The 15,972-nt window shown below is 39.4% G+C and overlaps 1 protein-coding gene across 3 annotated transcripts; it reads left to right on the forward strand.

Annotated features, from left to right (window-relative positions):
* Positions 1-1,688: 1,688 nt before the first annotated feature.
* Positions 1,689-15,762, forward strand: prpsap2 (phosphoribosyl pyrophosphate synthetase-associated protein 2). Of its 3 annotated transcripts, none has more exons than XM_032588288.1 (11): positions 1,689-1,820; positions 5,145-5,305; positions 7,700-7,752; positions 9,305-9,371; positions 10,138-10,310; positions 10,406-10,521; positions 12,382-12,437; positions 12,848-12,996; positions 13,077-13,147; positions 13,230-13,376; positions 13,452-15,762. In XM_032588288.1, exons 2-11 carry the CDS (start codon positions 5,223-5,225, stop codon positions 13,608-13,610), a joined length of 1,074 nt encoding a protein of 357 aa, XP_032444179.1. In that variant the 5' UTR covers positions 1,689-1,820; positions 5,145-5,222; the 3' UTR covers positions 13,611-15,762. The 3 variants fall into 3 exon arrangements, with proteins under 3 accessions (XP_032444179.1, XP_032444182.1, XP_032444181.1); XM_032588290.1 differs by lacking the exon at positions 1,689-1,820 and adding an exon at positions 2,552-3,480; XM_032588291.1 differs by lacking the exon at positions 5,145-5,305 and having other exon boundaries at positions 1,697-1,820.
* Positions 15,763-15,972: the final 210 nt, after the last annotated feature.

A 15,972-nucleotide genomic window follows, 5' to 3' on the forward strand; every position in this document is an offset into this window, starting at 1 on the left:
AATCTAAATATACTTGAAATTCAACTTTGAAATGTTGCTGTAACTCACCCTATCCAAGGTTCTCCAAAGGATTGTTGACAGATCTCCTGCAGCAGTATGTATTACAGTGGCTCTGAAGAAGCCTCTGACTGGAGACACTCTATTGTTGTATGACAGTCTGATAAATTTTGCCTTTGTAGCCACGGGATACCACTTTTTCCTGCAGTTTTGCAACAGTGACTTTTATTTGTCCTTATTCTTTGCTTTCTTAGCAAGAAAAAGAACAAAAACATGGACCCTTGTCTAGCTGTGTTTCCTCAAACTGAAGCATGTCAATTTCTTCTCAGTGGCACATCACTGTTGATAGGTGAAAAATATGTCTGTCATGACTTGATTCCTCCAACATTTCCAGCAACCCTTCACCTTTAGTCCCAAACGTCTATGTATGTATGTTGTGCTTATAAAGCTAATCAGAGAGACAGAGGCATGTGATGTACTCCGTTCAGTAAAACCTGTGTTTTCTCTCTGTCTCTCCTCCAGTCTTATAACTCCATTCTCCTCTTCATTGTGTGTGGGCAGTGTGCAGGGCTTGGATGCTGCTCCCTGCCTCCTCCGCATATCCACTGAGTTATGTAAGAACAGTGAAGAGTAGCCCATACTTTAGGAATATTTATAAATCGCTCTAATGAAAAAGGCGTTCTCTACCCTGAAGCTGTGTTAACAGTGCCTCGCTATTATTTTTCCCCAATTTTGTTGCAGAATGACTGCAAAATTATGTTTTATTGTGATTTTTGTGTGTGTGTGTGTGTGTGTGAGCGTGTGTGTGTGGTAGGCCAACACCTAGTAGAGAATAATTGATAAGTGAGAGGAAAATAATACATGGATTTTGAACTTTTTTGTAAATAAAAAAGAAGGTGATGTACATTTATTTGCATGCAGTCCCATTTAGCCGGTATTACTCACTCAACCTGGCTACATGGCTAATAGCTCAACCTCAGTCACACGGGATGGAGACGAACATTTTTCACCGCATAACAAAATGACGGAAGACTCTGAAGACTAATAAACAGAGGAGCAATTTGGTCATATGATGGTAATTTTGAAGCTGTTTCGCGTAAAGAGGAAAAAAATAGAGAAGAAGTCATGACAGCAACACAGTTTCACATAATTTAACTGTTTCGTTAGAGCTCCATTAAACGAGATGGTTTAAGATGTCGCAACAACACACTGCCCTCTAGAGGCCAAGCCAAAACATAGCGTCCCGGAATGAACCTCTATTGTTGGCACTAAACTCCAGTTTTTCTGTCTGGCTTTCGATTCATAAACAAAGAAAAGTGGATAACACATAAGCATTCCGATTACATTCCTTCTGTGTAGCTATGCCAATGTAGCCCCTTTAACTGGTACCCCTAAAAAAAAAGCTTCCAGAAGTTATTTAAGAGTCAGATATTTTTGGACTGGTTGTGAAACGACTGCCTAACATATTATTATTATTACCATTATTTAAAAAAATATATATATATATATATATTGAGGAAAATTAAGGTAAATTTAAGTACGTTTTAGCACTTTTTTGACTTAAAAAACTAGCTGGACTTGCCACTTACAATATGGCGGATGCGTTAACGTATTGTTTCCGCCGTAAGTCTAAGCCAATGAGGGATCCCCACACGCCTCTCTACGCCCATGTTTTCATTTGCTAGCGACTTTGTCAGTCAAAGACCCCCAACGTCACAAAGTCAGACCGTCGGACTACGAACAGGTTGAAAAGCCCCGGAGGCTCGTAGTTATATTCAAATACGGCTGGTTGCAGGTTGTGACCGGATCTGATACACAAGCTGGTGAGGAGCTCTGTTTTGGTTTCTTTCCTCATTTTTTTTTTTGTTCTTCCCTATTCTCGGTGGTTCCTGTTAGCCTCGCAGACAGACCCGCATGAAAAATCACTTCACGGATTCGGGAGCTTCGCCTCGGTAGAATTATTTTTAGCCAGATCTCGCGTTGGTTCTCGGGCGTGAATGTTGGCTAGTCGCTACCCTGTATTGCTAAAGTCGGAACATTTCTTTCAGTTGCAAGTTTGGATTAATAACTCAGTTTGCTAACATGTGCTAGTCTTCTCGGTGGGATTTTAGAACACCCCCTACATTAATCTGTTATTATGCTAGAATAAATTAAATAGACAAATTTTGTTGTTCAGTTAGCATAGCAACGGGAAGCTAACGTCGTGACCGTGTTGATGGTGCGATGAAAGATTCCCCACCGCCTAACATGCTCACTATTCTCATTATGAGCTGCAGTTTCTACTAAAAGCAGCAGGAAATCCCCTCTATATGTTTATTGAAGCAATTACTTGTTTGAACAGTTACGTACATTTTTCTGGTGGTAGCCTAGCATTTTCTTTTCTGCTCTGTTGTTGTTGTAAAGGCATTTATTACAGCCATTAACACTATGTGCTCCTATAATCATTCTAATACAGTCAGTAAGCATGTCTGGCTTTTCAGACTAATCTATACATTTAATTATATATATATAATCGGGGTGCACGTGCAGTTTTAACAAGACACATTTTCACCATCTAAAACGGCGTCATAAATAGTCTGCCATGAAACAAATTGTCTACATAATTTTTATTGTAAACCTTATAGTACATTTTTTAACTCGATTTGGCCATTTCCAAATTGTTCAGGCTAGAAAAAAACGCAATTGATCACACGTCGAATTAGTTTTCTAATATATGTACTTAAAAATATTGTCATGCAGATTATTAGAATTCACTGACTTAACTTTGCTTTTTATCTTAATGTAAGACCAACGTATTTGCAGTTTTAAAATTTAAACAATAAGCCATTATTTCCACTATTTACAAAAAACACAAACAAGGAATGATATTCTGGATGTGTTTCTGTTATCAGTTTGGATTCTTGGAACTGCAGCTTAAAAATAGTAAAAAATAAAAAAAAGTTCTCCGTTTGTTTGAGGGGATGGAACAGCCAGTCACAAGATCGGATAATAAACTCAAACCAGAGATGCGCCGACTCGCATTATTGTTTAAATTCTCCATAAATTTTTGATATCATCACAGTTTTGTTCTGATCTGTATATTAAAATGTATGTTGTTGCCAGCTGGAGCTGTAATCCACTGTGAGTGGAGCGAGTAGCTTTAATCAGCTGTCCTGCACCGTACATTATTATTGTTGCTTCTAGTAGTTGTACTGAAGTGTTGATATTTTCATTTAGTTCTACTCTATCACTGTTTTATATGTAGTTATATCTTTTGATATCACCCTCAGTTTTCTGAGAATTGCCTTAACGTTCCTTTCAGGCGTAATTTTTGCACTTTATTTAATAAATGTCTGTGTACTTTTATGTGATTCTCATTCTATTTCACATAGGGATGCTCCGATCAGGTTTTTGCTGCCGATTCCGATCACCCATGAGGGCCGATCACTGCCGATCACCGATCACTGCCGATCGTCTGGATTGGCTGTTAATTTTTCTCTTTAGGTATAAATGCTACTATGTGATCTGGCAAAATTAAAAAAAAAAATATCTGGAAATAAATTCACCTAATTTATACATAAACATGCAAAATACTTGCAGGCACAATGTCGCAGCTGCTCAGTCAAAAGGACAACTGGAAAACATGCAGTCAGTAAAATAATATTTAACAAAAAGGCTCTCAGTACTCTAAATTATATATGAGTCAAATAAATCTGTCTATATCAAATAATGTCAAGTAAAAAACAGGAAACGTTCGTTCAAAGTCAAATGCAGGTTGCATCAAAATAAACAATCCTGAGTTAGTAAATCAAAACTTCCTGAGAGCTGATTAATGTTGACTCTGATTGGCTGTTTCTGACTGAGCTGAGTAATTCTGCAGAATACCAGGAGGAAGCAGAGGAGATTGATCATTTTTTTTCAGAGATTATCTGTCTTATGTTAGGACATAGCGAAAGTTTTATATATATATATATTTATATATATATATATTTATATAAGCAGACGTTTGGTGTGAGAGTTCACCGTCTGGTGGAGGTTGAGCTTCGCTACGTCTGTGAAATATTACTACCAGTATCGCGCAGCGGGAATCAGATCCAGCGCCTTAGCCCGCCAGCTCGTTGACTTAAATCATTTTTCGGTTGATTTGTTTAGCTTTCTGACCGCGATGCTCTTCCGGGTGAGTGGTTGGTAGCTGTGCGCTGCTTTACCTACTGTTTGACCGCTCCTGATGTCTTTTTTTTTTTTTTTTCCTGCAGTGGGTCTCGATGTAGCCAAACTCCGTCAAGTGTTTATTTTTTTAAGCGTCACATTAGATTTGTTGTGTCGATGCATTTTGACGTGCTTCACCCTCCAACGTATTTTTCCGTCGCAACACGCAAACGTCCCCGTTCACTCTGAGCGTTCTAGAGGTTTTTGAAAAGTTTGTGTGTGGTTCAGTCTGACAGGACGCGCTGACTGTGGGAGGCTGAAACACAGATATTGCTCTGTCCTGTCGCTGAAAGTGGAAGTTGTTATAATCGCAGTGTTCTTAACCACACATTTTCCCTTTGTCCTAAAAAAATATTTTAGGAAAAAAAAACATTTTTCCCCTAAAAAAAGAAAACAACAACCCCAGGTTTTGGTTGTTTTTATGTCTGTCTCAGAGCATAAACCATTTAAAATTTATAACCAGCTAGAGTGTGACTAAACAATTGAGAAGTTCCAGGCAAAAAGTTTCTGATGCAGGAATGTACAGTAACTCTGTATTCCCACATCGAAGTGGACGGAGGGTGCTAACCGTGTCCGATTGGATGAATTCTCCACTCTTATTTTTAATTCATCTCCGTTTTTACGGTTCATATTTACAGTGAACTTTTACCTGGAACTGGCTTTCTTTAAAAATCACGTTTTTGTTTCCTGTTAGCCGATGGGGACTTCTTGGGAGTTTACGAATGGAAGGAGGTGAAAGTTCTTTGTAGTGTAAGAGAACCGTGCTTTTACTGAGTGCGTTTTCCTCTGCTAAATTGATACAAATTTTGCTTTAAAAAAGAAAAACCTTAAATATACAGAACTTTTAATCGTGATCCACTCGTCTCGCCTCCGTCCGTCCCGAACGCGTTTCCTGTTTCCCCTCGTGTTCTGTCGGATAAACTCTGGAGGAAGTAAGCGCTCGTCCGTCTCCCCTGCAGGAAGGTCTCAGCGCAGCGTGGGTGCCCAGGGATCCACTGCCTGAGTGCGGCGAGAGCGGCGGCCGAGACCCCAGAGACATGAACCACACCAAGGGCGGCTTGGTGATCTTCACCGCCAACTCGCACCCGTCGAGTCGCGAGCTGGGCAAGAGGATCGCCGAGTGAGTATAGGAGGGTCTGCTGATGTCGCCGTCGCTCTGCAGCACGCCGTTGGCTCGGTGTGAACAGACCGCAGGAGTTCTTCATGGTTTTATCTGCTACGCAGAAGGTCAAAGTGTTGGTTAAACTTCTCGTGCTGATGTGAAACGAGGAGAGAGAGCAGAAAATGGTTGGATGTTTCACATCTCTGTGTAGCTTATGCTCTAACAATAACTTTCCTCCTAAATCGTCCAACTGCCTCTAAAATGGCTATTTCCAAATTACTGTATTGATAAATTTTCTGCTGACGAGGACGCTAACTTTACGATCTACTAAAATTTAAGCACATCTTTGAGCACGGAGGGAAAATAGTGTTGCTTTGATAACTTTTTTTTGCCAATGTGTCCAGTAGGAATGCAACAAACAATAATTTTAGCAATTCTAACGAGTAATTAGATGCACAGTGCACTTTCAGCAGATCTACTGTATTTCTTTTAACCACTTAGACTTATTTTATAAGTCTGAAGTGGTTACAATCTTAGGAATCCATAAGATACAAATGATTAGAGTTTTAAATGTGAAAGTAAACATTTTATCCCCTGAAATGCAATAACAGGCGTTTAGTGAACACTTCCTCATTTGTGTCAAAACATGCATCAACAGTTAAAAACAAAATGCTTCTTTTGATTAAACTTTTGGATCAACTGCTTAATAATTGGTCAGCAAAAGATGCTGAAAGGTCTTTTATTTTATTTTTTAAGAAATGAAATTTGAACCAAGTGAAGCTAAAACTGCCACATGAGAAGAAAGTTGTTTTGTTTTTATTGCAAAATGTATTTTTTTCATAATTTTTGATTTAGTTGCTGCTCTGAGGGCGTCGTTGGTTCACCTTTGGTTTGAGTCTGTGTACTCCAGTTAACGATTAATCCATGGCTAAATTAGTTGACGCTAATTTCAAGAATCGGTTCATCACAATCAATTTGGTTAATTGTTTCAGCTTTGTTCTCAGGCTTGTAGCGTTTGGACGTTTTACACATTTTCATGTCTGAAATGAAAAATATGTAACAAAAAACAATTTTTCTGAATCTTTGGGCCTCAGCTGCAGTCATGCAGGTAGATTGTGACTAGATTCTGCACACACTGTCCACTTTAGTGTGTAAAAGTGAGATTGTGATCATCTAAATATTGTGACATCACCTTCAAAAGTGACGGCGGTCTGCCCTGTATGCCTTTTTAAATCTGTATTCCAGAGGTGAGCTGAAAAAGCGGCCCTGATTTCCTTCATTCCAGGTGTTTGGCCGATATGGAAACTGATCTGCTCCACCTGTGGAAAATCAGCCACTTTTACTCTTAACAGACATCATCACACTGTTACTAACTTAGCAACTGTATTGCTATAATTCGCAACTTTTCCAACAAAAAAAAATAGTTATCGTTCAAAATCAGACCGGTCAGGCTTTTCGATCGGTGATCGGCCAGAAAGCTGCAGTCGGTGCATCTTGACTGTGTTTAACACAGTTGACTGGTGACCTTCCAGGTCCATCAGAGCACCAAACCGTGTCGTTGAGCTTCTGCACTGTTACTTGTCTTGGACACTGACGGTTACGTTTGGAAATGTTGTGACATTTCACATATTGGCCTGTCATTTTCAATCCAGGACCTGGATTAGGGACAGACTTTTAAAAAAAAAAGTCAGAATGTAAACACAGCAGAGAAATAAAGCACTGCAGCAGCGTCACAGAGCTGAAGGAGAATCAGGCGGGATCGCCGTTCTTCCCGTTTGTTTGGCAACACGTCAGGTTACCAACTTTGAGCTCATTTTATGTGTGAATAAAATATAAGCAAAGTGCAGATCCCACTTTGCAGACGCAAGTTACAACCTTTGACTATATCAAGACATGTTTACAGGAAATGAACAGCTCGGCTGTTAACAGCTGGCGCTAAGCAACAGCCCTTGTTAACAAACTGAAAACATGTCCTCTGATAAATGTCACTTTCTTTTTTTTTTGTTTGAATTTTTTTTCTTAACCTTTTTTTTCAATGCTTTGAAAATGTGTATTTGCAAAGCATATTTTAGTCATGGACTGTTATATGTGTTAGACATGGTGTATGATTGTGAAGCTGCAGACGTTCCTAACTTATCAGATTTCTGTTTGTGAAATTATTAAAATTATGTCTCCTGTTCCTTCTGCTTCTGTTAAGCCTATGTGTTTATGTGTCCATGACATAAGATACATGAAAATCAATTTTTTAATTGTTTTAATCTTTGTTCGGAGTTATGGTGGTTGGTGTAAATTGCGAAGCACTTTAGTCAGCTGCTGCTGTTTTAAATGTGCTATGCTAGTAGGTTTGACCTTCACATACCACTTGGTGATCCTCAACTTTTCTAATTTCCGTTTGGTTTCCTCTCCTCCCAGGCGGTTAGGGGTGGAGCTGGGAAAGGTGCAGGTGTACCAGGAAGCAAACAGAGGTGAGGCGATGACAAACAGGAAGTACCTTCTCCATAACTGTTTACTATAAGACCAGCGGTATTACAGTGTTAAAGATATATGAATATGTGTTGACAAACTGTTCTAAGCGATATGTTTGGGAAAACGATCTGTGGGTTTTTTGTAGATGTTGCTTTTTGAGGTCGTCATAGCAGCCAGTAGAAAACGCACAAATTTTAAAAAGACTGAAAAACCCGTACTGTGGCTTTTTAGTTATTATTTCTTTTATTTTGTCACATTACAATCACAAGCTACAATGTGACAAATATAAAGTAGTACTTATGATGTAATAGATGTTATTTTCAAAATCTCCTACATCAGCATTAATATTTAGTTTGTATTGAAGATTAATAATGAAAACTCCCAAGTTGTTTAATTGTACCTTGGCTATTGGTGTGTGTGTGTGTGTGTGTGTATACAGCTATTGATTATTTTAATCATCGATTGTTCTGCTACAGTAATTAATCAAATAATCAAGTAAGCTTTAATACTGTTGAAAAAAGACAGTCTAATGTTTTTTATATCAACTTTTGCTGCATATTCCAAAATTAATCAGTGACTAGATGTTTTTTATTTTACCAATAACTACATAATTTATGTACTAATAGAATGTGCATTTCTCAAATAAAATAGATTTAGCAGGCAATCAGAAAAGAGAGTTTCTGCGAGGTTTTCTGGTTTATTTTACATAAATTAAACCAGTAGACTAAGTTGCAACACCTCACATGTTTTTGATAAATTAGTATTGCTCTTTTTGTAAATCAAAACTTGGCTGTAGCGTTTCGATCTAATCGTCTACTGCGTCAAAACAAACAATTTTTTTAAAAGTTCATTAGAAAATCACTGACTCAAAATTAAGGAACCATGCAGGATTTTCTTTCCACCATGACAGTTTGGTCCAGATTTCCTTCATTTTGGAAGACTTGCGATCAGCCGATACACGAAAAGCCAATCTTGATTTGTTTCTCCTGCACAACACAAATTTAATAGACCTACAGGACTTTATTCCAGTTCTGTAATGGTTGTTTTCTACCTCCGCTCTGGTTGTGAAGAGCTGGTTCTGTTTGTCTCTCAGGATAACATATTGACTTGCCAGTCACGGATTCTTAAACTTTGAAACCTTTCCAAACACTTCCAGAGGTTTCATCTTAGCACCGCTGATGCAAGTCGGTGGCAAATCAAAAATTGATTAATTGAAGCCACTCTGGTGAGGTCACAGTACAGTATACGTTTCCGTAAAACACGGCGTGTTTTTACACAAATGCAGATTTGAAGTCACTGCAGCTCCTAGTTCACTCCGCCGGACCTGATAACAGTTTAGTTTTAGCTCCTACAGGAAGGATTCTGTCTCTAATCCCTGGTTTAGTTCTGGAATGCCGGTATGTCCAGTTTTCCACAGCAGTCTGGTAGGCAGATAGAAGAGGGGAGGGGAACAAACGTCACAGGCTTTATTATGAGATAACAGGGTGTGTTTGTGCAGCTGACTGTATTTTTCTTCTTTTTTTTTCCCATATCTCGTCCTTGTTTCCGTAGAAACACGGGTACAGATCCAGGAATCGGTGCGAGGCAAGGATGTCTTCGTCATCCAGACTGTATCAAAGTAAGAACCAGAGCGCACACAACCTCAGAAAGCATTTACTCCCCTCATGGCGTTTCGTTACAGACTACAGTTCTGACATGAAAAAAAAAACTTATGAATGTTTTTAAAAATACAGAATCATCTGGAAAATAAGAGCCAGTACGACACAACTGCAAACTAGAGCTGATTTTAAAATCACCTGTTTCACTGGGGAGCGTTATTGCAGTTGCACATGCTTTTGTTAACTGATCCAGAGAGACCAGAGACAATAGCTGCATTTCCATTGACCATATAATTGCGCAAGTTTACATTTCGAAAATAAATAGGCTTAGTGGGAACCAGCCAATTTAGATTTTTTTTTGGCAGTATCAAAATTGGTTTATTTCACAAACCCATAATCAACAGCCAGATGTTGCCACTGGCACAAACCATGAGGAAGACGACAGGAAATAGTTGAAGGACGTTGGAGCACCATTGTTTTTTTTTAAAGACTACCTGTGATTTGTTGTCAATATTAAAGATTTATTTACTTAAAACAAGCATCTACATCTGGCTGAAAAGTTACTTGTAAGTTAGTTGTGTCTTATTTCAAGTGTACTGAAATAAGACACAACTGAACTGTAGTCCAGATCGGCACTGAATAACGGAGCACTATGCGTTGTTTGTTTGGCCACAGTGATGTCACGCCTGGCTCCGCCTCCTTCAAGAGCTTCAGAGGGAAATTATTTTTTTTTGATTTTCTAGAAAATTACATGTTTTTCCTGTTTGTTCTTTTTTTCCGCATCAGGGACGTCAACACCACCATCATGGAGATGCTGATCATGGTGTACGCCTGCAGGACGTCATGCGCGCGCAGCATCACCGGCGTCCTGCCCTACTTCCCCTACAGCAAGCAGTGCAAGATGAGGAAGAGGGGCTCCATCGTCTCCAAGCTCATCGCCTCCATGGTGTGTAAAGCCGGTAAGTATGAGAGGACTGGACCCTCACACACTGTCATTTATTTATTCGATATTCAAAATTAATCGTGTACGACGTGAACACGCGCATGTGTACAGGCCTCACCCACCTGATCACTATGGACCTCCATCAGAAGGAGATTCAGGGCTTCTTCAACATTCCAGTGGACAATCTGAGAGCGTCTCCGTTTCTGCTTCAGTACATCCAAGAGGAGGTAAAAAACAAAAAAAAAAAGGTCCTAAATTTTTATATTTGAAATGAAGGCCTTAAAATCTCTTAAATTAATTTTTTTTAAGTAAGTTGGCCTTAAATGTTACTCACAGGTCTTAAATTTTGTCTTGGCAGGATTAATCTTGTACATTCTCTGTATTTAGTTTTTTCTCACAGGACTTTTCTGTCAGGCAAAATGTTGAATTACACAGACATCTTATTGTGTTATTTGACTCACTGCTAACATATTCTTGCTAACTAGCTTTTTATACGTCTACCATGGGTGGTGTTCAGATTTATTGCCAGTTGGCTGGACGACGTTTGTATATTTTTTTGAAGATCTAGATCTTAAATTCCATTCATAATGGTCTCGGCCCAGCAAGAACAATAAACTTGCTACAGTGACAGCTCTTGTGACGGTGACAAACCTAACTATGATACCATTTCATATTATATATGTTTTTTTTTGTTGTTTTTTTTTCCAAACTTTGTTTATTTGGTTTTTAACAGGAATTGCATAGCCATACATTTACAATGTGATACATATAAAACAAACCATACAATTCCCTTAAGTTATAAAAAACAAAACAAAAAAACACAACAAAACGACCTCCAATCACTCCCAGGCAATAAGAAAAAGTTATAAGAACAAGGACACACACAAGAAAGAAAAAAAAAAAAAAATGTTTTGAAATAAATAAAAATTAAGATGCATTCTGCCACACCTAAAGAAAGTACAGTTTGTGCCCAGGAAAGTAAATATGGAACCATAAGAAAAGGAAAATCTGAGAAAAAGGACACAGGATGAGCAGACAAATACATACACGAAGGACTAGACTGGGACAGAATGGAAATTAACTTGACCAACCAATCGTAGCAATGGCTGCCAGATTTCTGCAAATTTGTCAGAGGAACCCCGTAGTGACATCCTAATTTTTTCAAGTTTAAGAAAATAAACAATATCCCTCAACCAAAGTATGAAAGAAGGAGGTTGTGGTCATTTCCATTTAAGAAGAATTATCCTCCTTGCAATAATGGTCATAAAGGACAAAGAATTTTCTTGGGAAGAGGACAAAGGAGATGGCCCCGAAAACACCCCAAACAAAGCACTCTGGGGGTTCGGATCAATTTTTCTGCCAACCACGTCTGATATAACAACAAATATCTCTGTCCAAAAACTCTTCAGCTGGGGGCACAACCAAAACATGTGTATAAGGTTTGCAGGAGACTGTTGGCACCTATCACAAACTGGGGAAACCGTGCTATAAAATTTAGACAGACGAGCCCTGGTATAGTAAACGCGGTGCACAAGCTTGCATTGAATAAGACAGTGCCTAGCACAACTAGAAGACTTATGTACCCGTATTAAGATACGTGACCAAAGCTCGTCAGGGATAGCCTCTCCTATATCCTCCTCCCAGAGGGCCTTGATTGAGCCTAAAGACTCAGAGCGGATCGAAGCTATGCGGGTATAAAGAATTGAAATAGATCCTTTCAGCCTAGGAATGGGCAAAAGCAAGGAGTCAAGATCAGAGTCCTCAGGCAGCCTAGGAAAAGTGGGAAAATTACTATGAACAAAGCTGCACACCTGTAAAAATCTGAAAAAGTCTCGAGATGGAAGAGTAAATTTGGCAGAGAGTTGTTGAAAGGTAGCAAAGACACCATCAATAAATAAATCCCTAAAGGTCTGAATGCCAAGGTTTGACCAAATCACAAAAGTTTTGTCTGTGAGAGGGAGAAAAGACATGATTGTTTGCGATAGGAGCATATGGAGAAAGGAGTTGTAGACCAAAATAACGCCGAAATTGAGTCCAAATCTTAAGAGAGGTTTATTATATATGTTTTTTTACATTCAAACCCTCAGATCCCCGACTACAGAAATGCTGTAATTGTTGCGAAATCTCCGGCTTCTGCTAAAAGGTAGGTTCTCCTTCATCTGCTGATTAGAGTAGAGCTCGGGTTGTCTCTCTTTGTTTTACTGTGACTTTACAGACTAAAGTTGCAGTGTCTCTCAAAAGTTTTCACATTATTTCATGGTACAACCACTAACCACTTTCCCCCAGAGGCCAGTTTGTGGAATGGACAACTCACTAATTGTTCTCTAACAAACTTCTACAGCCTTCTACATTTAGAAAACACATTTTTTTTTCCTCTGTCTTCACATTATTTTGCTAAATCTGTTGAAAACATTGTCTATAGTTTGAATTTGACAAACTTTGAAAAGTCTCCAGTGGTAGAAGAAATGTTGTAAGTTTGTAGACGACCTCTAAATGGAGGAGGTTGTGTTGCTAAGCAGCCTGTGGCTGGTTTGTCCTCTGCCTGGTGTTCAGGGCTCAGTCGTTCGCTGAGCGGCTGCGTCTCGGCATCGCGGTGATCCACGGAGAAGCTCAGGACGCCGAGTCGGACCAGGTAGACGGACGCCACTCCCCCCCCACCGTCAAGACCACCGGAGCCATTCACCCGAGCATGGAGATACCATGTAAAGCGCCAACTCTAACCCCAACATCTCCATTGTTTAACCCTTCAGTATTTATCGGAGACATTGATTTGTGTCTGCAGTGCTGATCCCTAAAGAAAAGCCTCCAATCACGGTGGTGGGAGACGTAGGGGGACGCATCGCCATCATAGTGGTGAGATTGGCAATAATAACTTGCACCAGACTTGCCTTGATTTAAATTTTGAGCCAGTTGCGTCGACTCGCTTGTTCCGCAGGATGACATCATCGATAACGTCGATAGCTTCGTGGCGGCGGCAGAGACGCTGAAGGAGAGAGGGGCCTACAAGATCTTTGTCATGGCGACGCACGGGCTCCTCTCCTCGGACGCCCCAAGGTTCATAGAAGAGTCCGCCATTGACGAGGTCAGAGCTTTTACCTTAATGTGTCTTTATGTTGCTGTAATATCCTCCTCCATAGTTTCCTCCTCCGTCCCTCAGGTGGTGGTGACCAACACGATCCCCCACGAGCTCCAGAAGCTCCAGTGCCCAAAGATCAAAACGGTGGACATCAGCATGATCCTGTCGGAGGCCATCCGCCGCATCCACAACGGAGAGTCCATGTCCTATCTGTTCCGCAACATCGGTGTGGACGACTGAGCTGCGCGTCACACTTTTTACATGACTTTCTATCCCTGTGGGAACAGTCCTTTAAAATGTTGCATCTCCTTTCCCTCTCGCACTAACACAGCTTCAGAGCCAGAGGTTAATCTATTGGTTAATCTATTGGTTGGTTTGAGGTCAGGTTAGTGTTTATGCTGGAATACAAAACAAAATCCACTCTTGTTATGCTATATTTATGTTTGTTCCTAGCTCATGATGCTGCACAGCCTAATTCTAACTGCTACCTTCAAGGTCTTTCTCTGACGACACAAGATGACGAATCCAGTTTACAAACTACCCCAACTGACACACATCTGCTCTTCCTTAAACTATTCACACCCCTTGAGTTTTTCACATTTTGTCTTGTTACAATCACAAACATCAGTGCGTTTTATTGGGATTTTGATTGATAGACCTACTCAGTAAAGAAAAATTCTATACATTTTGATACTTTCTATCCTCACCACTTGATGCTTCTGCTGCTACATTTCACTGTGTGGATGATGTATTCAGGGTAGTGTTGATTTTCCACCTCATGTAGGTAAGATCAGATCACGTTCTTGTATGTCAGGCTTCTTTTGGCCGGCCTTCAGTGGTCACTTTCTTTTTGACTTTCAAAGTTTACACTCTGTTGCCCTTTTTCACTTTAAAGTTCGCGATCTACATGTTTTTTTCCTCTCCTTATGGGAATTACCTGGAGCTGGAGTGAAAGATTGAAGTGTACCTACTAATATTTAATAGAGTGGAACAGATAAATCGGCCCCAATTTCTTTAATTCTTTAATTTTAGGTGATGTCTACCTCCGCAAAGATCTGAAAACCAGCAACTGTCCCCTTAACAATAGTCACCCCACCTTTGCCAACTTAGCAACTTTGTTGCTATATTTAGCAACTTTTCAAAATCGTTATCAAATCATTCAGAAAATTGCAACCGGTGCACTCCGATGCATGCCAACGGTTTGTTGCATCTCCAGGATTGTGAAACGAGTGCAACCTGACAATGTTGGGCAAATCAAAGATGGCATCCACAGAGACCAGACACAAGCGACTCTTTGTGGTCCTGCTATTAAAGCTGCAAGCTCTCGCAGCACACAGGCGGAATACAAACGGAAAAAATACTTTTCTGTTGAAGTTTGCAAACTTTGATGTTTGAGGTTATAATTTGACAGAATGTGGAAAAGCTTCCTCATTGATCAGTCTTTAATGGATATGGACTACTGCCTAGCCTTCCACTGTCTAAACACTTCATTATCTTCCTTATTTGCCTTCTATATTTTTTTCACTCTAAAAACTAATTTGTATTGTCAAAATTTTTGCAACGAATGTCTCCTGATTTGATCAGTTAGAGGTTGCACTGAGAGTCGGTGCCTTCTGCAGGGGTTTGAACACAAGCCTTCACGGGTTCGCTTCATATCTGTTAATGTCACTGATTGCTTATTGAAACGCTGGATTATGCAGGTTGAAGCTAATTAACCTATGCTGGGTATCTTTCAATATAAATGTCTTTTTTTTTTTTTATATATAAATTTTTTTCAGGTTGATTGATAGTTTAGCTTCCAGCTAGCCATATTTCTGTAGTTGCCATAGAGTTAGATTATGATGTGTCAAATGTTTTTTTTTGTTAATTTTAATTTTTTAATTTAACTGGAATTAACAAACATTTTCAAAATTCTAACTGGAAATCAGATTTAATACCCAATCACCTGTGTAACGTTTTTCATCAATAATCCATATGAATCATTGTGCCATCATTACAGTGCTTCCATTTAATGTTGGGTTCTGCCATAAATGAGCAACATTTGTTGGTAAATCTGAGAAACTTAATTGTCTTTTAAATTTTTTTTTATTATTATTTTTAGATTTGAAGGTGAGAATAAAATAATATTACATATGATGGGCAGAAGGTTTTTTTAATGATGATTAAATGGGTAAATACTTGATCCTTGTGTCTGTGTGGAGGAGATGAGTTTAGTTTGTTTTAATAGGAAATGTTTCAAACTGGAGCTGGAACTGATGAACGGGCTTTTTTTTCTGACACAAAGCTTGACTGAAGCAGGTCTTTGTTACCTTGCCCGATATTACAAAATAAAAAATTGTTTTTATATTTATTTTCTGCACCAAAAAATGAATAAACATGTTCTAAAAAGAAAGCATGTAGTTTTGTGTTGGCTTTAAAAAAAACTCGTAAAAGTGCACGCGGGGTCTCCAAGCCCCTCGAGAACGGCGCACGAGGAAAGGCGGTCGGGTCTACTCGGCTTCCTCCGGGACGGCGCGCAGGTTGAAGAGCAGTGGCGCAAAAAGTGGGTGAAAATTATTTTCTGCTTGAACATATGCCAGGGCGTTGTCAATTTTCCGTTTGA

This window comes from Xiphophorus hellerii, chromosome 16, assembly GCF_003331165.1.
Source record: "Xiphophorus hellerii strain 12219 chromosome 16, Xiphophorus_hellerii-4.1, whole genome shotgun sequence".
NCBI lineage: Eukaryota > Metazoa > Chordata > Actinopteri > Cyprinodontiformes > Poeciliidae > Xiphophorus > Xiphophorus hellerii.